This window comes from Ornithorhynchus anatinus, chromosome X3, assembly GCF_004115215.2.
Source record: "Ornithorhynchus anatinus isolate Pmale09 chromosome X3, mOrnAna1.pri.v4, whole genome shotgun sequence".
Classification (NCBI taxonomy): domain Eukaryota; kingdom Metazoa; phylum Chordata; class Mammalia; order Monotremata; family Ornithorhynchidae; genus Ornithorhynchus; species Ornithorhynchus anatinus.
Window position 1 is genome coordinate 1,205,232 of NC_041751.1, and position 22,687 is coordinate 1,227,918.

General features: G+C 44.4%; 1 protein-coding gene across 2 annotated transcripts in view; it reads left to right on the forward strand.

The window, feature by feature from the left end:
* ERP44 (endoplasmic reticulum protein 44) overlaps positions 1-22,687 on the forward strand; it is a 49,333-nt gene that overhangs the window by 17,119 nt on the left and 9,527 nt on the right. The window contains exons 1-7 of one of the 2 annotated variants that reach the window (XM_029053936.2): positions 567-582; positions 7,942-8,014; positions 8,939-8,978; positions 10,619-10,734; positions 15,856-16,040; positions 16,688-16,803; positions 20,713-20,770. In XM_029053936.2, the coding sequence (XP_028909769.1) occupies positions 10,635-10,734; positions 15,856-16,040; positions 16,688-16,803; positions 20,713-20,770 (459 nt within the window). In that variant the 5' untranslated portion in view covers positions 567-582; positions 7,942-8,014; positions 8,939-8,978; positions 10,619-10,634. Of the gene's footprint in view, positions 1-566; positions 583-7,941; positions 8,015-8,938; positions 8,979-10,618; positions 10,735-15,855; positions 16,041-16,687; positions 16,804-20,712; positions 20,771-22,687 lie in introns of those variants that run through there. The other variant, XM_029053935.2, reaches the window with a different exon arrangement.

Consider the following 22,687-nt stretch of genomic DNA (forward strand, 5'->3'; position numbering starts at 1 on the left):
CTGTATGCAGAGCACTGTACTCAGCACTTGGAGGAGTACATTATAACAGATACATACCCTGCCCACCACCTCTCTCCTCCCCTCAAATCTGCCAAGCCTTCCAAGCTCTCCTTTGGAGCTCCCTCTTTTAAGAGGCATTCCTCGACTTATTCCTGACTTCCTGGTCCAAACCACCCCACCAGTCACTGTAACGCTAACAGTGGAACCCTTGTTTATTATTTATTTGAACAACTTTTGCTTTTATCGTTGGTATTTACGCTCTTTTTGTATTTGACAGTTTATAAGTGCGTGTCTCCCCTTTGGATTTTAAGCAGGTAGGGACTGTATTTTACATCTCATTTCTGTGTTCCTAAGCACCCAGAAAAGTGCCCCGAGTAAATACTGTTGCCGATAATATTCTGAATGAAGTAACTGGTCCAGAAGGATGCCTGATGGGCTCTTGCCAGCAGTGGAGCACACTGAGATGTCAATAGTTACTGCATTCTGATCTTTCACCTTTTGTTTTGAAGATGGTGATGGTGGTGGCATCTTTGAGATCCTGTGGCATCTCCTCGGTGTTCCACATGTTGAGGAAAAGCTTGTGTAAGTGTTTAAGCAGTGTGTCCCACTCTCTCCTTATCAGAGCTCAGCAATATATTGCCATCAGGTTCCGGTGCTTTGCCGTGTTTCCTGGTTCTGACCACTGAAGAGACTTCTTCAGTGGTTGGGAAATGGCATATCTTTCCATATTGGCAGGTACTCTACTTCCTTATGACCTTCTCTTTGGTAACGAGCAGTGGTTTAGAGACCGTCAGTGTGGTTTTGCCATCTCCGATCGAATCTCTCTCTGTTCATAATGAGGCTGGAGCATCTGCACGTATCAAAAGGGCCGGGAAGTTCTTGGTTGGGGACAGTCTGCGAAGCCTTGGATCGCTTGAGTTTTGGCATCTTGTCTCTCTCCCTCCTTCCCCACACATATACTGTTGTCACGTCTGTCGCTTAAATTGATTTAAGTTGACTGTGTGCCCGAGCCCTGATAACTACTCTTCTGAAAAGGGAAGGTGTACCCAGCATCTGTCTTCATCGGGTAGCCTGGTTTCAGTTACTGCTTTGATGTGGGTTCCGATCGATAGATGTAGCTAATTCATTTGCAACAAGTGCTGTCCTTCCTAGGTGGAAAACTTCCCAGGTGGTCACAGCGTCCTGCTGAGTTGCTAGGGACAGAAGGAACCACCGTGCGCTGCCATTTTACTTGCCCAAATCGGCAGTCAAGGACCATGGAACTTATCAACATATAATAATAGTGGTATTTGTTACATGCTTACTATGGATCAAGCACTGTTCTGAGTGCTGGAGTAGATAACAAGTTAATCAGACTGGACACAGTCCCACATTGGACTCACGGTCTAAGGCGAGAGAGCAGGTACTGAATCCCCATTTTACTCTGAAATGAAACCGAGGCACAGAGAAGTTGAGCGACCTGCCCAAGGTTACAGAGCAGATAAGTGGTGGGACTGGGATTAGAACCCAGGTCCTCTGACTCCCAAGCACTTGTTCTTTCCATTCGGCCAGGCCACTTTTCACAGATGTTCTGTTGGCACTGAAGTAGCCTATTTAATATAGCATGCTCTCCTGAGGGGATGAAACATTATTCTTTTATTATCCCCTGAAGACAGAGTATGTGTGGTTAAAAAATTGAGTTAGCATATCCATTCACAGATTTTGAGTTTAAGAACACTTTATCTTAATTGTGTTGCAATATCTAATCAAACTTACTTTTAATGTCAATCAGAGCTAATCCCTGAGAGGCCCACATGCTGCTGAGCTGCCTTCACTAATTAATGGATCATTAGTAAGAAAGAATCCCTTACTGCTGCCCTGTGCGCCACATACTGTCTTAATTACTTTTGTAAAACAACCAATTTGTCTTTCACTTATTTGGTCTGAAATCTCCAGTGAATTGACTCAGCTTTTTAATGTCATTAAATGCAATTCTCATTTTTAAACAACTCTGGAAATAATTTCAGGATTGAGAGCCTCCACCAAAAGTGAATAGCTTAGAGACTGCATTTATTCTACATTTTTCTTACACTGCAGTGGAACATTAAATTGAAAACCAGGTACAGTACTTGCATGGAATCACACATCTGCCCAAGAGAATGAAACACTATTTGAATAAGAGCGTTGGACTTTGACATCCAGAAGTCATACATGACTGGAAGTATGTGGTGTCTTCAGTCTGAGAAGCCATTATGAGACCAGTGACCATTTACCACACGTTTCCGCTGATGATCTTGATAGCTAAACCCTTTGCCAGTTCCCAGATGGGTAATTTGAGCTAAGTGGAAGAGGATAGAAAAATATCTTGGTATCTTGTGAGGCCGGTCTAGCCCTGAGGACTGTCCTTTCCCAAAAAAGCGGTCCAGTCCTCATTAGAGTAAAAGTACAAATCCTTTTGGCTTCTTAATGAGAAGGCCTGAGATGTGGCCTTTTATAGGAGATCACACTGTAAATCACTTGTGTGACAGATAATACCTAATTGATGACTGCATTTTCCTAACACAAACCAACGCTAAAAAATGAGCTTTCTTAGAAAATGCCAACAGATATGAAGGTTGTTGAAAAAAACTCTGGGCCGAAGACTCTTTCTGCAGACTGTGGTTTTATCCCTGGAGCTGGGAGTGTCCTTTTCCTTTTTAGGCGGCAAGTTCGCTTCCTTCATTCCTGCCGCTATTCTTCTTCCTTATCAATTCCAGTGACCACTGCCCACACCAAGTATTCTAGGCTTCCAACTCACTTCTTCGATCCTCAGTGCCACTAACCTCACTCCCTCTTATCCCCTGATGACTTTGTCAACTACTTTGTTGACAAAAGCAAAATCATCAGATGTGAAACCCTCCCCATCGTCCAATCTCTCATCCTTCTCGACCATCCCTAAAGAAGCAAATTCCCGCCTGCTTTAGAAATCTCTTCCTTTGCCTCAGATCCTGTCCATTGTGTAAATGTGTAATTTATAAATCTCTCGCACCCATTCTTCTTCCCTCACTGAGGGCCGTCTTCCACTGCTCCCTCACCTCTGGCTCCTCTCCCTCTGCTTTCAAACACATCGGGTCTTCGCTATCTTAAACCAACCCATTCTTGACCCTCCTTTCACCATCTAGTTATTGCAGAGAATTTTTCTTCATTAACCAGGTTTTACTTGTAATGTTTTGTATCTTACATCAGGAAATGGTTCGGATTTTTACAGTACACTTGTGAGTGCAAAGGTGGCTGATGGGGTGATAGTAGGGAATTATATTTGGAGGAGGTGGCCCTTTAGGAGGACTCTAATAGTAATAATAATAATAATGGTATTTATTTAGCGCTCACTATATGCCAAGTACTGTTCTAAGTGCTGGGGTAGATACAGGGTACTGAGGTTGTCCCACGTGGGGCTCACACTTTTAATCCCCATTTTACAGATGAGGTAACTGAGGCACAAAAAAATTAAGTGACTTGCTCAAAGTCACACAGAAGACAAGTGGTGGAGCCGGGATTAGAACCGACCTCCTCCGACTCCCAACCCCGTGCTCTTTCCACTAAACCACGCTGCTTCTCTGAAAGTAAGGGAGCTCCATGCAGGGGAAAATCATGAAGAATGGGTTCAAAATGGGAGAGTAGCAAGTGAGGAGGTTAGTTTGGAACTAGCAAGCTGGTGTCTAGGAGGGGAGAAGTCCCCCACGTCCATTAAATACTGGAAGTTCCCCAAAGACAGGAACCATGGCTATGACTGCTTTTATAACCCTCCATAAGAGAGGGTGAATGGCATAGGTGCTCTCAGTTCAACATTTCAAGGGTGGTGTCCAGACGGAGAAGAGAACGCATAGGTAAGAAGGGAGACCATTTTTGGAAAGCTTCAAAGCTCTTGGATAGAAGATTGTATTTGATGCCAAGGCAGTTTTGGAGGTGAGGGGGTTTGCTAATCCTGGGACAGAGAACTTGAAAATGCTCAAGTAACCACTCCCCTTCTAGTTTTACCATTTACCCCATACACTTGACTCCCTGAATGGAGAAAATTCATTTTTTTAGAAAGCTCGTTTGTAGTTTGAGCTCCTTGCGAACAGGGATCGCTCCTGCCAACTCTTGTACTTTCCCAAGCGCTTAGTACAGTGCCGTGCATACTCAGTAAATACCACTGATTGAGTGACTGTGCCGTCCGCTCAACTGTATATATTTTCGTTACCCTATTTATTTTGTTAATGAATTGTACATCGCCTCAATTCTATTTAGTTGCCATTGTTTTTACGAGATGTTCTTCCCCTTGACGCTGTTTATTGCCATTGTTCTTGTCTGTCCGTCTCCCCCGATTAGACTGTAAGCCCGTCAAACGGCAGGGACTGTCTCTATCTGTTGCCGACTTGTTCATCCCAAGCGCTTAGTACAGTGCTCTGCACATAGTAAGCGCTCAATAAATACTATTGAATGAATGAATGAATGAATAGCCCTCTGGGATATGGCAAAGCAACTGAGCCCATGCAAGGATGGGTGAAAGCCACCAGCTACCCTAAGCCCTACAGAAATGGTTCCCCTCTATCCTCCCTCTTTTGGGCCACCAGAAAAAACTGCAGGAAGCAGAGCTAAAAGAAAGAACCCAATTCTGGAGTCCTCTTCTCACCCCAAATGCCAGGAACACACATTAGCTCCTTTCTCCGTTCCTGGCCTCAGCTCATTTCAGCAAGTTGGGCATGGGCTTTAACATTTTTCGAGCCCCCAGAAGGTCATGTGACCCATTTAGTTACCTGTTTGTGAAAAAGCAGAAAATGGCACAGATGGGCAGTGTAACTGTTGATGTTCATTACGTAAAACTGAAAGACAGAGCTGGGGCTTTGTGCTTCTCGGGGAAGACATGCAGAAAATATAGGCAATATCTCTGTGGGGTTTGCTTAAGGACTGTACTGTAGGGTATGAATGATTTTGTAAAATATGATCAATGGCAGTTTAGTTTTTATTTTCTCTTTTCAGTTGGGTGAATAGATCTTGTGCAGAAACTAGGTTCTAGCCTCGAACTATCATCCTTTGTGTTGGAGCTAAACCAGTGTGTGTGTGGCATTGCATCCTATTTGGGATTCTCTAAAGATTCTCCAGGGTCAGCCCACCCATCAGAACACACCTTCCTACAGTCCCTCTCTCAGAAATTCTCCATCCCCTGCTGGCTTCTGGCTCCCTCTGATTCCAGTTTCGAGTGGTCTTCAGCCCTAAACCTTCCCCGACTGGTGTTTTTCTTTGGTCTTCCAGTTGTGTCTCCAAGTCTCTCCCCTTCCCTCCTTTCATCTCCCCGGGGAATCCCAAACGTGCCTCCCAATCATGTATCCCAGATCTGTCCCAGCCCCCTTCAGAACTAGAGTGGTCGAGGTGGGAGTGTCTGTGACTAGATTTTAAATTTCTTCTACAGTCTCGTCTGTAGCTCTCCCCTAAGCGTGCATTTCAGTTCATGTTTATAAATGGGGGTTCGCCACTTGGGGAAATGTATCGCTTGAAGTAATGGAATACTTTCAAAAGCCACTTTTCCAACCACAAACCAGCCATATGGAATTTACTTTCATGAAAATTTTCCAGACTCTTTGAATCTTGTTTCAGCCCCCATAATTTCCCACAGAATTCTGCTTTCTCCCACTTTCTTTTATTAGGCTTCTGGGACTACTACCAGGGTGATGTTCCCTGAAGGATGGCTCTCCAGCCAAACTTCGGGGGCTCCCTGTGAGCTCTAAATCCCTTCTCTCCTGGGATTGTGCACATTTGGTATCCTCCTGCAGCAGACTGCAAACCCTTGTGCTTCCTGTTGCCCGCTAGTTTAATGCAAATCTCAGAGCAGTAGCAGATTAGCCCTGTGCAGAAAGGAAAACGTACCTGGGGAGGAGAAAAGTCAGCCCCAGGATCCTGTGGGGTTTGGGCTTCAGGTGGCAGCTTCAACATGTCAATCTGGATTAGGAATGGTATAGAAGTGTTTGCTAGGCACAACAATATTTTCCTGGTACAGGAGAGAAGCAGTTTGTAAAGAGCCTTTAGCGTCTCCCAACAGAAAGGAAGGAAAATGAAAGGTTTAGCAAGAATAAACTAAGCTTTTGGTGTAGGCTGCCTAGCAGATGAAATGTTAATTAGAAGCAATAATGCCACTGGGAAGAATAGATTGCATATATTCTCCAGGCAGTTCACAGGGGAAGTTAAGGCCTTTATTTCATGCAAATATTGTCCTGCAGAAATAATGACTGGAGCTATTTTTAACAAGCCATAACTTCTTTTTTAGTGGTTAACATTACTTGGGTAATTTTTCAATTAATCTGTGGAAACACAGTGTGGTATACATAGATAAGAATGGCACCATTAAGCCCTGGGGTCTTTGTTGGTTTTGATGTGGTATGTGAAGATAGCTTCATAAAACACCTGTGACTCTTCTGCGGCTCTCTCGAGCCTCACATCCCTACAGCTCTTCCCTGCAGGTGCTGCTCCTTCCTAACCCCCTGAGGATGGGGATGGGGGGAGGTGTTCCATTAGCCTTCTTCCTAACTAGTCCAACTGTTTTGCCCCTTGACTAAGTGCAAATGGACATAGAACTTGTGGCTGCAGAGCGCAAGCTTGCTCTCTTTCTCTTTTATTTCTTTCTCTTTCTCCTTTTTCCTTTCTGTTTCTTTCGCTTTCCTTCTCTTTCTTCTCTCTCTCTTCCCCTCCCCACAGTGGCGCACACTTTTGGGTGGGGAAAGATGAGGAAAGTGGGAAACAGTGTAGCTTAGTGGAAAGAGCTCGGGCCTGGGAGTCAAAGGTGAGTTCTGATTCCGGTTCTGCCGCTTACCTGCTGGGTGACCTAGATAACTGCATTGCTTAAATGTCTGAATTCAGGACCGTCATTAAGTTCTGGATTGCTGGTGGAAGTCTGGTTCCGTTTAGGGCTTCTTGGGTGTAGACCAGAACCACGGTTTTCTTCAGCCTTACCGCCGGCCATAATGCTGTGCCGACTCTGTGAAGCGATTCCTAGTCTTTTAGATGTTGCCTTTTGTATGCTCCTTAAGAGCATAGTCATCAGCAGGCAACAATTCCCAGATGGCTTCTTAAAGGCCTCTGATGATGACGTGGAGTCTCTCCTCTTACACAGGGTCATGTGGCAGGAACAAGATGACCAGCCGCGAGAGCAGAACAAACTCAGAATTCTTGGCCTTCTGTGCATTAATGCTTAACTGTCAGCGGATACCCCTAATTTCCCTTTATTTTCGCCGTCTCTCTGTATTTTCCTCCTCAGGAGTTCTCTTTGCCGCTCCTCTTGTCCGGCCCCAAGCTCCTCTGTTCCTCCCTCTAGACTGTAAGCTTGTTGTGGGCAGGGAATGTGTATGTTTTATGGTTAAACTGTACTTTCCCAAGCACTCAGTACAGTGCTCTGCACACAGAAAGTGCTCAATAACTTCAACTGACTCCTGTATGTGGGCATGGCTGCTTTTGTGGTGTTCGTCCTAAAATGTCTAGAGATCAGTGGGAGGGAAGGAGTGGAGCTCTGAGGCCTCAGACCCCTCCTGTGAGTCCTGGCTTGATTGGGCTATTCTGGCTGCCCCTGATACAGCTACGTCCAAGGGCTTTTTTTTTTTTGGTGCCACCAATGCAGGCAACGTGGTAAAGATGGCTGCCAGTGACTTCAGGCAGTGCTGCGTGGCCCAGCTCTGGTGCCAGGCTACTAGAGGGCACATTCTGTCTTTGACTGACTTGCCACTAAAGCAGCCACAGTCTCAGCCCATCGAGGTTGTGTGGTCTTCCCAGACGGATCAGCAGGAAGCAGCGAAGCTTTATCTCACTGGCAGCTAAACATCTGAGAGCATAATGAATGAACTCTTAATGGAATGGTTTTTACTTGCAGAATTTCTGATGTTGCTCTTTTTGAATCAGCATTACTGTCTTAGCCATCGATGAAAACGTTTATTTTAAATTATTTTCTCTTTCCAGGTAACTTGGATTCTTACTCCAATTACAAGTGAAATAACAAGTCTCGATAGTGCAAATATAGATGACACTTTAAGTAAGTATCGGGATATTTGTTCTTCTATTTAATAACATCGGAACATGTCCTTGAATTCTGTTCTATCTGGCCAAATTCACTAGAGTCCCTTTTAGTACTCGAGCTCTGATCCCCTGGCCTTGTCCAATCAATGTATTTCAGTGTTTATTATGTGCAGAGCACTGTGCTAAGCACTTGAGAGAGTACAGTAATAGTATAGTAGAGTTGGTAGACACTGTCCCTGCCCCCAAGTGGTTTACAATTTAATGATTAGGTGAAGGTACCTAAAGGTGGGGTGAAAAGAAGGTTGAGGATTGCCCTTGGCTGTCACTCATTCTCCCCTTCCCCATGGCGATCCCAGATGAGAGGGGTGGGGGGTGTCCACACCCAGTGGGGACCCTCAGCTCCTGAGTTTACCCCAATCGAAGGTCTGATTTGGAGGAAGGAAAACCACGCTTTGATTTATTTATGTATATTTGTAGTGATCTTTTAGTCTTAATTGTTTGGGACTTCTGCTTTAGGCAGTGGCATTGGCCCTGCCTGCCTGTTTGAGCAATATGAAGGCAATTCAGCCAACTTTCAGTTATTCATGTTAGCGGAAGATAAAGAAAATGTCCAAACCGCCCTTAAACCCTTAGGTGGGGAAAAGAGTTGCAAAGAAGCGAAATTGGACTGATTAGAGTTTAACCTTTTCTCTGCGCCCCACCCACCAAAAAGTGGAGATCAAAATCAGATCAAAACCCAGGGAAAGGTGGTGGGATATGGGGGTCTGCAGAGGAGAAGCAAGGGCAGGTGCCTGGAGAGGCCACTAAGGGGAAAACAGCTCCTAAATTAGTAATAATAGAGACTCGGGTCATATCTTTGCATTTAAAACTGCCTTTCAGTAATTATAGCCTGGGAGGTAAATGACTCTCACAACATGGCCCTTGTTTTGCTTTATTTCAGACAATGCAGATGTTGCCCTAGTTAATTTTTATGCTGACTGGTAAGTGGTTTTATTTTTGTGTATTATACTGGAGTTCTTTTCATAGTCTAGATGCATTTTTTCTGGTAGATTTAGGAGAGGATGAAAACCAAAGCAGCATAGTCTAGTCAAGAAGCAGTGTGGTCTACTGGATAGAGCATGGGCTTGGGAATCAGAAGGATCTGGGTTCTAATCCCTGCTCTGCCACCTATCTGCTCTGTGACCTTGGCCAAGTCACTTCACTTCTCTGTACTTCAGTTACCTCATCTGTAAAATGGGGGTTAAAGACTGTGAGCCCCATGTGGGACAGAGACTGTGTCCAACCTAATAAGCTTGTATCTATCTGAGTGCTTAGAACAGTGCTTGACACATAAGTGCTTAACAAATAACATCATTATCATTATTTTCTCCTCAAAAACTGGCCTTTCCCTATTATTCTTTGGAAATCTGGGAGACTTCTGACTATTTTCTTGCAAGTTGTTGCCCAAAATGGTGGAGTATAATCCACTAGTCCCCAACCATCACTTTAAGACTTTCTCTAGCTTCACAAAATGGCCAAATCAGTGGTTGAACTCTGAATGAAAAAGAGTGAAACTTATGTCTTAAAGGCAAGAAGAAACTCCTCAATGTTATCTCCTGGTTCCACCATTGGAAAACTTCTTTAATACAATTTACTCATCTCATTTTTCTTTCCCTTCAGTCTCCTGAATCCAGCTTCCCACCTGACCAGTGTCTAGAAATCTTCTGGGAATATTCATTCATTCAGTCATATTTATGGAGCGCTTACTGTGTGCAGAGCACTGTACTAAGCTCTTGGAAAGTACAGTCCAACTACAAATAGAGACAATCCCTTCCCAACAATGGGCTCAGAGTCTAGAATACCAAGAGTCGCTGTGCTGAAATGGTGTTCTCTAATCTCTTCCTTTTTTTAATAAACTTCTGTTTCCATATCCATGGAAGCTAAAATAATTCTCTTTACTGAAAGGTGGTTGCTATGACTTCTTTTCCCCTGCCCCTTACCTCCACCATACTGGCTTACCCACAATGGCAGGAAATGGAGAGTGGATGTTGGAGCCGCCTCTCCTCAGGCTTTTCATCCCTGGGCCTACTAGAACCCCAATCTGGTCCTTTTAAATAATACATACTACTTTCCTAACTCAGGGATAGGCTTTACAAGTTCTTGACTGTCCTAGAAGAATGGGATCATTCCTATTCCAAACACCCCAGGTACTGGACGGAGAAATTTTTTTTAGCAATTTAAAGGCAGTTGGTACATTCAGGGGTGGGGCCTGATTCCTAATTAGCATGCTACATTTAAGGTTTTTGGATTATGGTAGCTCTTAGTCATTTTAGAGATGGATCTTGTAAATGCTATTCGACAGTTGTTCGAGCAACATAATTCTGACATTGTAGCTTACTTCAAACAAATTTCCTCCTTTTCAAGAGGTTGAAGTGGTTGAGGTAATAGTTGTCAAATTCCCCTGGAGTATTCAAGAAATGTTTAACTGGTGAAAAGGCACCAGACTCTGAGAATATTCTCTCACAACTTTCCTGTGGTAGACGTAAATGATAGAAAAGTAGTTTTTCTTTATTCATTAACTGGGCAGTAATCATAATATTTTTGCTTTTGTCTTAAATTTAATGTCCCTCCCCATGAACAGGTGTCGTTTCAGCCAGATGTTGCATCCAATCTTTGAAGAAGCCTCCAATGTCATTAAGGAAGAGTTCCCTAATAAAAATCAAGTTGTCTTTGCCAGAGTCGATTGTGATCAGCACTGTAAGTCTCTCAGTGGGAAGTTGGTGGTGGGAAGCCTTGTCGGTCATTTTAAAGCCTTTTTGGTTATGCCTTTTTGAAAACACATATAAGTGTCTGGCTGTCTTTGAGGACTATAGTCTTAGCTTCAAGACGTGTGCATTTGAAGCAGAAGAGAGAATTGATGAAAGAATTGTCCTCCCTGATGTTAGGGCTTGGCAGAACACTATAGTAAATGCTTGGGAGCATACAACAGAATAAATCAGTGGTATTTATTGAAAGCTTACTATGTGTAGAGCACTGTACTAAGCACTTGGGAGAGCACAGTACAACAGAGTTGGCAGAGAGACATCCCTTTCCCTCAACGAGCGTACAGTTTAGCAGGGGAGAAAAGCTGACAAATATTGTACTCACCCAAGGCTCCAGTTTCTTGGACCAGCATTATGGAAAAATCTTCCCAGTTTCATTTCATAGCAGCGTGGAACCTGGAAATCAAAACCTGGAAATCAAGAGTTGCAAACTCTCCGAGGGGGAAGGAAGGTCTGACCCAACAAGAATAAACTTCCTCAAGCAGGAATAAATAGGAAGAAAACAGGATCAGAGAAAAATGTTAATACAAAAAGGCATCCAAACAGCCATTCTAAGAAAAAGTCTTAGGCCTTCAATCTATATATAACACTATGCTCCAGGCACTCATTTGCTAGGACTTTAACCTTATTGCAAAAATACCCAGGATAACACCCATTTCCCCCCCACTCCCCTCCCCCCAAACCATTACATAATTTGAAGATAGCCCTACCCATGGTGAAATTTTGAGCCTATTCATGGTGAGATTTTATCAGCATGTGAGAATGTGACTGATAAGACCAGTACATTGCTAACAGTCCTTTCCCTGTGGTTTCTTCTGCTTTGGAGGAATTAAGAAAGGAGAGGGAAGAAAGCCGGAAAGTATGACAGCAGCGACGCTAAAGTGACCATGCTTGTTTGCCGATTAAGGGTCAGATCCTTCAAAAAAAAAAAGGACTAACTTTGAAAGTAATAAAATCCAGTTTTATTTCAAAATACATTTAAAAAAAGCATTTTTATCTTTAAAATTCTGCCCGTTGCCCACTCGCCCAATCGTCTTCCCCATTTGTCCGACTCCCTTCGTGGCTCCTGTGCACTCCCACAAAAGATATGGGACCATGTAATGCCTGTTTACTTGTTCTGATGTCTGTCTTCCCCTCCTTCTAGACTATAAGCCCGGTATGGCAGGGATTGTCTCTCTTTATTGCTAAATTGGACTTTCCAAGTGCTTAGTACAGTGCTCTGCACACAGTAAGCACTCAATAAATACGATTGAATGAATGAATGTGCTTGCTATATTGGTTTCACAATGGACACAAGGGAAAAAATTAACCTAAAAGAAAAACCCCTAATGTGGTCACTCTCAAGAGAAGAAATCCATTAAGAGACTGGAAGTTCCTCAAGGGTAGGGCGTCTTTTACTTTAAGCCCTTGGGTGAGTACAATATTTGTCAGCTTTTTTTCCCTGCTAAACTGTAAGCTCGTTGTGGGCAGGGAACACGTCTGCCAACTCTAGCATGTGAGTAATATAAATGCCATCCCCCACAGAAACACCCCTTCAGACACCATTAGAAAGTAATAGCAATGGACCATTGTAAAAGCATCAGGTAGACATGTACCAACTTGCCTGAGAACCAGCATGGCCTAGTGGAAAGAGCATGGGCCTGGAAGTCAGAGGACCCGGGTTCTGATCCCAACTCTGTCTCTTGTCTACCGTGTGATCTCAGGCAAGTCACTTCACTTCTCTGCACCTCAGTTACCTCATCTGTAAAATGGGGATGAAGACTTTGAGCCCCGTGGGGCAAGAACTGTGTCCAACCTGATTATCTTGTATCTACCCCAGTGCTTAGTACATAGTGCTTAACATACTATTAAAAAAATACCATTTAAAACAAAAAAACCAAACACCAGCAATGCCTGGCTGTTATTGGCTACAGTGCCGTCCCAGTCTTCCTCTCCCACTTCCTCTCTGTACGTGATGGAAACTCTTACTAGGCCAAAAATGTGGTGGTAGACAAAATGTAAGTATCACAATGGCACCAGAGTGGGTTTAAAATTCTGCAAAAAAAACCCCAAAATAAAATACTAGTAATCATGGTGTTAGCAGAAAGTTTACTATATGCTAGGGACTGGGGTAGATAACATTAGAAACAGATCAGACAGACACAGTCCCTGTCCCACTTGGGGCTCACAGTGTAGGGAGGAGAGACACCAGACATTTAATCCTCATTTTACACAGGAGGAAACAGAGGCACCGAGAAGTTAAGTAACTTGCCCAGAGCCACACAGCAGGCAGGTGGTGAAGCTGGGATTAGAACCCAGATCTCCTGGCTGCCAGCCTTGTGCTCTTTCCCACTGCTTCTGAAAACAACAAAAAATCTTGTGTGGCGTTCTTTCAGTGTTCTTGAGGCCAAGGGTGAGGGGGGTCAGTGGAGAAACAGGCTGAAACGGAAGCTAGTTGGCAGGGCAGAAGAGGGCCAGCGGTGATTGCCGGGACGGGGAGGAGAGGGACAACAAGTTGGAACGGGGAACGCGTCACTCCTGCCGCCGCAGCTTCTGCTCCTGTTCTGCCCGTTCTGTGCCCCGCAGCAGTGACACTGCTCCGGGAGGGGCAGCAGGAGAGCGGATTGGTCAAGCGGAACCTTCCAAGGGCAGGGCCTCCACCCAGGGGCATTTCTCAGGGTGGAGATTGGGGAGTGATGCAGGTGGGGGCAATGAATGGTAATGGGCACTGTCTTGGGAGTCCAATGGACACACCCGGATTTGTACACTCATGTACAGGTCATGGCCCGGTCCCTCCCATTACCTGGGGCAGCTGGGTACACATGGGGAAAGGGTAGAGAGTGAGGTTGCCTGCGTGGCCCAAGTCTTACAGACTTTTCCAGGTCTTTATTCCAAGAAGCCTTCCCTGACTAAGCCCTCATTTCCTCTTTTCCCACTCCCTTCTGCTCCCTTTATCACCCCTCCCTCAGTCCCACAGCACTTACATCCAGATCCATAATTTACATTCGTGCCCATCTCCCACTCTAGACTGTGAGCTCATGGTGGGCAGGGAATGTGTCTACCAACTCTGTACTCTTCTGAGCACTTAGGACGGTGCTCTGCACACAGTATGCGCTCAGTAAATCCCACTGATTGATTGCCCTGCTCCTCTTTGTTTCTTTTTGCTGCTTTGCAGAACCCGCCCCTTGAGTGTCCCTCTTCCCTGACCCTCTTTCTCTGTCCCTCTTTCCTGACCTTCTCTCTCTCCTCCCCCTGCCACCCCTCGGACTCATTTCAGTAAGAAGCAGCGTGACCAGTAGAAAAAGCGTGGTCTTAAGAGTCAGAGGTTCTATTGCCAGCTCTGCCATTTGCCTGCTGCGTGACCTTGGGCAAGCCACTTCTCTGATCCTGTTTCCTCAGCTATATAATGGGGATTCAGTACTTCCACTACAAGCCCCATATGGGATGGGGACTGTGTAGAACCCGATTAATTTGTATCTGCCCCAGTGCTTAGAACAGTGTTTTTCTTTACTTTTTAAATGGTATTTGTTAAGTGCTTATTATGTGCCAAACATTCTACTAAGTGCTGGGGTAGATACAAGCTAATCTGGTGGGACGAAGTCCCTGTCCCAAGTGAGGCGTACAGTCTTAATTTTACTGATGAGGTGACAGGCACAGAGATGTTAAGTGACTTGCCCAAGGTCGCACAGACAGGTGGCGAAGCTGGGATTAGAGCCCAAGTTCTTCTGACTTCCAGACCCAGACCGTAGCCACTCGGCCGCGCTGCTTCCCGTGGTTGAGCAGTGAGTCCCCGGCTCAAAGCATCTGTGCTGGGATTAGACCCAGCTTCCCAATGACTCCCTAGACCGTCATATTTTAGGATTTGGCAGAAACAGCTTACTTGCTGGCATTTATTTTCACTTGAAAGGTGTAAATTTAATAAAGTGCCAGTTGGTCATTGGGTGTGTGTGTTTTGTGGTGTGGGTTGTTTTTGCATTTGAAGCCAACATCCCCAAGGGGAAAACAAATTAAAAGTTCTATATTGTAGAACACAATACATCTTATCAGTCTGGGAAATTTGGCTGTGGGGTCTAGTTGGTTAACATTTTTCTGAGCATGGCTGATTCTGTTGAGCTAAATCAAGTTCCCAGACTTGAAGTTGGGACTTCTTAGGGGTAAGCAAGAAAGTTTGAAGAGGCCGTGAACCGCTGAATTTTGTTTTGTATTGTTTTTTTGGTCCTTCCTTCCTGCCAGCTCAGGGGCAATCCTATTAACAAGTGATGCACGGCCCACATCGTCATATCTGAACCACCTATTTTTACTTGAAAACCACCCAGATGTGACCAAGATAGGAATGACGTTTCTGAGGAATTTGAGTGTCCTTGGGTCAATCTAGACTGGGACCAGCCATTAAAAAAGACAAAGTCAACCTCTGACACCCTGCATTGGATCAGACACAACACAGCTCTAAAAGCTGTCAGGCTACCTGGAGCCAAGGGAAGCAATGTGGCCTAGTGGAAAGAGGCTGGACCTGGGAATCAGAGGACCTGGGTTCTAAACCCAGCTCCACTGCCTGTCTGCTGTGTGACCTTGGGCAAATCACATCTCCGTCTCTCTTCTGCAAAATGGAGAGTCAATACCTCTTCTCCCTCTCTTGTAGGCTGTCTCATGTGGGACCTGATTATTTTGTGTCATCCCCAGCACTTAGTACAGTGCTTGATGCATAATAAGTGCTTAACAAATGCTATGATTATTAATAGTAATAATAATAATTTTAATCCAGAGGCCAGGTGGACAAGACTGAATTTTCCCTTTCTGTTTGGAGAGGGCTGCACTGGGTCAGCTTTCAAAATGGAGTCCCTTTGGGTAGAGCTCTTCCCGGCCTGTTCACCCCATCCTCCACCATGACTCTCTAGGGTGCATGTAGACTCTAGACTGGGAGCTTACTGTGGGCAGGGAATGTGTCTATCAACTCTGCTATATTGTACTCTCCCAAGCACTTAGCACAGTGCTCTGCACATGATAAGCACTCAGAAAATACGACTGATTGTAAAGTTTCAGAGCCTCACACAGCTTTCCTTCCCTCCCTTTCTGCTAGCGGACATTGCGCAGAGGTACAGGATAAGCAAATACCCAACTTTAAAACTGTTTCGTAATGGGATGATGATGAAGAGAGAGTATAGGGGTCAGAGATCAGTGACAGCGATAGCAGATTACATCAGACAACAGAAAAGTGACCCCGTTCGAGAAGTTCACGACTTGGAGGAAATTGCCTCACTTGATGTAAGTCTCCGAAGCTACTTTGTCTATATTGTATGGCTTGTACAGTTTACATTTGCGCGAATCTACTAAGCTTGCTTTGCGGTAGAACTTTTGCATAAAGTATATTCTAAAATATGTAAGCCTCTTGCCAAACATATTTGAGTTGTGGGGTGAGGGGGAAGCTAGTACTAGTACAAGTAGTTTTCCTTTATTTTTGTCTTTGGGGTGTTAAAATTTTCTTTTTCCTTTATTTTTGTCTTTGGAGTGTTAAAATTTTCTTTTTACGATTCTGTGAGACAAAAAGTAGACCGTGAGCCCGTCATTGGTCAGGGATTGTCTCTACTTGTTGCTGAATTGTACATTCCATGCGCTTAGTACAGTGCTCTGCACGTAGTAAGTGCTCAGTAAATACTATCGAATGAATGAGTGAATGAATTTAGTCCATTCTCATTAAACTAGCATATTTATCATTACATTCCATCCAAATGGCTCTGTACCTGAATTTGTGTTTGGTCATACCTCATTTGGAGCAGGTGGGCAACAGCTATAGCCCCTGAAGTCTTTTAAAATCGGGAATGTGATGGAGGGAGGGGGGAAACTCCATTAATACATTTTGGGGAAAGTCATACTTGAAATAAAAATCCTCAAGCACATGCTTTATTTTACAGCGCAGTAAAAGAAATATCATTGGATATTTTGAACAAAAAGATTCAGACAACTACAGAACCTTTGAAAGAGTAGCAAATATTTTGCATGATGATTGTGTCTTCCTTTCTGCGTATGGGTAAGTGTTCTGGTATTTTTTGGTTTCGTTTCGTTTTTTTGAAATAACGTTATCAATGTGGTTGCAGGCCAAAATCACTTTTGTGTTATTTTCAGCTATTTCTAAGGATTTCTGTACCAAGAGTTCCTTTGTGTTTTTCTCCTCTTCGTCACATGATTGTCGTGTTAAATTATTTTCTGTGAGGAATACAGAACCACACATCTGAAGCTTAATTTATCAGATTATAGAAAGGTTTTGGGGGAACGTTTCCAGTTTTTGCTGCCCTTCATGCATATTAGAATGTTCTCATTCTTCAGGACACAGAACCAAATAATCAAAGAATTGAGTGCTAGGTTTTTAACAGTTGGCATGATACGTTAATAATTGTCATTAATGTGCACGTCAGGTTTGGAGTTCTAAAAATTCATTCATCCACAGAATGTTGTCTTGCCCTCGGTTTTCAACTGCCTCTCCCCATATGCCAGCAGGGAGTGTACCTAGATATTTCTCTCCTTCCAGACATGCATGGATGTGAATATATGTGTGTGTCACACACACACATGCATACATATGTCATTTTTTAGTCAGAGTCTCATCTGCCCCATTCTCCTGCCTATCTCCCCCTCTTCCAGCAATCATTCAGTGATATTTGCTGAGCACTTACTATATGCAGAGCACTTGGGAGAGTACTATAGAATTGGTATCCATGAGCATCCCTTAAGGAGCTTACAATCTAGCAATGAAGAGTTGTGGGGTGGATTGGCGCGTAACTGCTGTCCCGAATAGCCCTCCCCGGCTTCTGATCGCTAATGATCGATCTGAGCTGGGAATGGCCACACAGATCTGGCAGGTTCCATTCTCCATCTTCATTGCTCCTGACCCCCTTGCATCAGGACAGTTAGTCAATACTCCCTGGAGTTATCAGATTCCTCAATCAAAATTTTAAACGTAGAGGGGGCTTAGGGGCCTGACTCTCTACAGTTTAGAATAGGTTTTTTTTAGCAAGCATGTCCATACTTGTTCTGATCCAATGAAAGCATTTGTGGCTGACAGGAGGCCCGGCCTGTGGAACCTGTTGGGAGCTGCACAGTTTCAGAGTCTGACCCCACGGAAAAAAAAATGTTTTCAAAGACTGACACTGGCCAGGCTGTTGTTAAGCTCTTGAATCCGTCTTGAACTTAGATAATGAATTGTGTAGGGGGAAAAAGTCAGACTCCAGAAATTCGCACAGGGTCTTATTTTCTCTTCACAGTCGGTGTGAGGATTGGCCAGTGGAGTGTTAAAATCTGAGGTGGTAGGAAATAGTCTGGGCCAGATGATGCATGGAAAGGGTATTTTAAAATGTCATTTCCAATCCGTATGACTGTATCAGGGCAAGACCAAAAGTGTTTTTTTGCTGACTGGTTCACATCCATTTGTCCCAGCTGAGGCACACAGGAGGTATAAGGTTGTTAACTCAGTGCTTTTCCTTCTCTCTCTTTGCCACCCTCCATGTTGTGCACATTGGTGCTGCTGTCGGATTTATTCCTAGGATGGTTTTTGCCACTGTGTTCTACAATAATTTATAGTCTCTCCTTTCTTAGTCGTTCTTAACCACTAACGCCCATCGTTCATGAAGCACGATGTTTCTAGGTAGCCATGGCTAGCTGATTTACATGCTGTCAGAGCATTGCTTGCTTAAGACAAGTAGCTGGTGGAACCAGTTCTCTGTGATATATTTCTGGGGTACATTCCCCTTCATTGCTTGCCTCATGTCTTCCAGTCTTCCCTCCTTTCCCTAAAGCTCTCCAGTCCCTTTGCATAACAAAGACGTCATTTTTCTTCATTTGTCAAACTGGCTCTGATTTTTTTTTTTTCGTTTTTTACAGCCTAGTAGTCTAATGTCTTTGATTGCAAAGACTCCTTGTAGAGTCCTGCTAATTCATCATTTCTGGAGGGTAAATAGGAGTCGGGAGAGAGTAGTTGGATTCTCTCTGTTTAGGCAACTGAGAAACCGAGAGAGCAGCCTGGAAGACGGAAGAGGCTTTGCAAGAGACGAGGAGGTGGAAAAGGGGGAAAAAAATCTTGAAAGGGAGAAAGAAAAGTAACTGAAAAAGGAAATGAGTTGAGGTGGGGGAAGACAGAGGGATAGGAAAGGGGAACAAAGAAGAGGACCGAAGGAAGAGGATACACAGGGGCTGGGTACTGCAAAGCAGCGAAAAAGAACCAAAGAGGAGCAGGACAGTCCATCAGTGGGATTTACTGAGCGCTTAATGTGTACAGAGCTCTGCACAAACTAGTTGGGAGAGTACAGTACAACAGCCTTGGTAGACACGTTCCCTGTCCACACTGATCTTACAGTCCAGACACAGAGGGGACAGAGGATAAAGGAGCAGGAGGAGGCAGAAGAGGAACATCGGGTGAAAAGGAGAGTAATAATGATGGTATTTTTTAAGCGCTTCCTCTATGCCAAGCACTGTTCTTAGCGCTGGGGTGAATACAAGGTAACCAGATTGTCCCACATGGGGCTCACAGTCTTAATCCCCATTTTCAGATTAGGGAACTGAGGCCCAGAGAAGTGAAGTGACTTGCTCAAAGTCACACAACTGACAAGTGGTGGAGCTGGGAGTAGAACCCATGACCTCTGACTCCCAATCCTGTGCTCTTTCCACTGAGCCACGCTGCTTCTCAGAATGAGAGGGGAAAGTGACTGGAGGAAAAGGACAGAAGGCAGAAATATTTTGAGTTAGAAAAACACAGAGAAGAGGAGACAAACAGACCCCGGGAAGGGTTGAGGGCCATCAAGGGAGATGCGGGAGAATGTTGGCCAGGGAAGGGAAGAGGATGCAGAGAGGAGGAAAAAAACGCTTCAGGCAAAGATCTGGTGTTTATGCATATGCTTGTTTATATGTATAGATTCAGCAACACTTTCTATCTTGTATTTCAATGAGAAGTGGGGGGAAATCATTTGACATAAAAGAATCAGAAGTATTCCAGTATTTAAAATGTATGTAGTGAATTCTGAATTATTCAGAGATTGATTAGCCAGTTTTACCAGGCCTTTCTTCTGTTCCCTATCACCGTCTGGCCATTTCACCACATGTTGGCACCTTTCCCAAAAGAGTAGGGAGAGGTGAAATTCCCATCAGTTACTTTTCTAGTTTTAGGATGTTTGATAAAAGCTGGGGCAAAAGGTTGAAAGCCTTGACTAAAATGATTTTGGATTATTTTCATATATCATGTATCTGTGGTCTTGCACTCCCCCATTAATTAGATCACTCAATGGGGGTTAGATAAAATATATGTGCTTTATAGAGCCCCTGATTTCTTTGGGGTTTTGCTTTTGAAAATGCATAATATGCTTTCACAAAGGCTGTTTTAACATTAAGCCTACTCTTTGAACCATGTTCTACCCTCCCTGGAGTTTATTTTTGAGACTCTTCGAATTCTGCTGGTTTGTTCTCTGAATTTCTTGATCCTGGTGCTCAGTACCTCTACTATGATTAGTCTTTCAGTGAGTGATTTTCATAAAATATTGAAGTAGTTGGGCATGACATATTTTGTAGAGCAAGATGAGGTGATATTTATATTTAGTTAGAGTTTTGTAGAGCATATTTCTGGGAATATATTTTTATGATTGATTTAAAGGGCCCCTTCAGAGTTCTGGTTCATGGTAATCGTGATTGAATAATGGGAAGTTAAAAACTTGTGAAAATAGTGTAAGAGTTTTAAATAATGCAGGGAAATTATTCGGCCTAATCTAGGTTTTCATCAGCACTTTCAAAAGGAACCCTTCTACTTTGCACTTTTAATGATTCTGAAAGTCGTGGGCAGGGTAGCGTCTTCTTGGTTCTTACTCTGTTAAAGCCACCTGAGTGAGACATAGCACTGTTTTTATCAACTCTTCTAGGCACTTAAAAGGCTATCTGAGTACTTCTCTGTTCTTCTTAGGTCTGTTTCAAAACCGGAAAGATTTAGTGGAGACAATATAATCTACAAACCACCAGGGGTAAGTTTGATTTGTAAGTCCCTTCATCCTGCTCCTCCTCATTATGAACAGGGTGGGGGTCCCCGGAAATGACTTTGTTGAAGATTTGACTTTAAATGGCCAGGAGCCAGCTACACTGAGCTACACTCTGCTGAGGTAAATCAGGCACCTCAAAAAGGAAGTGCAGCAGGCATCCTTGATTAAACTAGGATTTCCAAGACCTAGTTCATGAAGTCCAATCTGATCCAAACCCGGACAGGAAATTAGCTTCCCAACTGTCGGTCCTCGGGCCGGATGAGAGCTGCTCCGTTGGGCCTCGGCCCTGCCTTTCCCATCCCTCCTGCTCCGTCTGCTCGTGAGCCTCCAGGACTTAAAATGGGTGAGACACCTGCATGAGGCTCAGCAAACGACTAAGCTGCGTTTAGCTGGTGAGATCAGAACTCGGGCGGCAACAGGAGGAGGCAGGCCCGCCTGTCCTGTCAGCCTTCAGCAGCCGGGACGAACCCTTGTGGAGACGATCCCTGGCCGGGGAGGTGGGTCCTTGGGGCTGAGGAGGAGAGGAAGGTGTCCTGGAGTGTAATAGTCCGTTTCTTTCATTAGCTTGGCTCAGAGGATTTGAGAAGTGAAGATCAATAAAATGGGCACAAAATGTGACGCCCTTCAGACACTGGACTGTTTCTTTGGCTCTCATTCGCCTTTCGATGCTCGGCCAGAATGGGCCATCAGGAAACACTGGGCTACTGTTTCACCCAAATCTTCAAGTCGTAGACTAGCCCAGGTCTCACCTGTGGAGTGTATGCCAGCTGGCAGCAGGCCCTGAGGCTCTGGACTATCCAAATTAGCCTGAGTCCCGGGAGACAGGTAGTTTCAGGAATTGGAAAAGAGTGGCTCAGGATTTCCCATATCAAACCGGACTCTCAGGCCTTCAGAACCAAACTGAGCTACCAAAGCGCTGAGAGTCAAGGTGTTCTGGATTCTGGTTCTCATGGTCTTCTGGATCCTCACTGTCTAGTTCCCACTAAAACTAAAAAGGGTTTGAGCAGACATCTCCCTCTTCCCCGCTTCAACCGCCACCACCACATCTCTTCCCCCCCCACCCCCTTACCCTCCCCCTCTCTCTCCAGAATCAGTCTTTTGCTGTTTGCTTTTGTACTTTTGCTGTTCCTACTCCCATACTCTTCTTGGGCGCATTCTCTGGTCCCTTCTCCAAACTTGCTTCTGCTGTATCAACAGGATGCACTCCTGGAGAAGTGGTAGCCCTAGATTTCTCCCTCTCAAGAATTGCATTGATCAGAGGAAGGATTGATGGTCATTGGATTAGTGGAAGAGAAGTGTGGAGACCCCTTGAGAGAGAACAGGATCTCTTTATATTGGATTGCTGGTGCTTAAAGCCCAAGGGAAACGATAACTTAATAATTCTCTTCCAAAAGTTCTATCCCGGTGTGAAACATTTCTCATTCTAGGCTTGAGTCTGTTGACCTCCTTATGGGAGCTAAAACACCAACTATTCTCAACACAATCCTTAGTTTTTTTTGGGGGGGGGGTGGTTTAAGCAGTTTTTTCTGTAGTAGTGGTGGTTCTATTTATTTCCTCCATTAAATTCTGGTGTGCTTTACAGATTTCTTGGTTTAGGTCACTGGGGCCAGTGTCCTTTCTGTTTCCCTATTGCAGAGGATGTTTTCTGTATTATTTTGGTGATGCTTCTTCTCGCCTTTTCAATATTCTCCACACACCTCGCCCCTTGTTTCTCGCCCCCCATTCCGCTCCCCCGCACCCGCCACCTCCACACCTTCCTCCCTTGTTGTCACCCAGAAACAGGGTGGTGAATTAGCAAGATGCATTACAGAGGAAGCTTAGTACGTTTTAATTTAGAGGGTAACTATGTCATAAGGAATGCCTGGAACCCTGCACCAAATTTCAGGACCATCACAATACTCC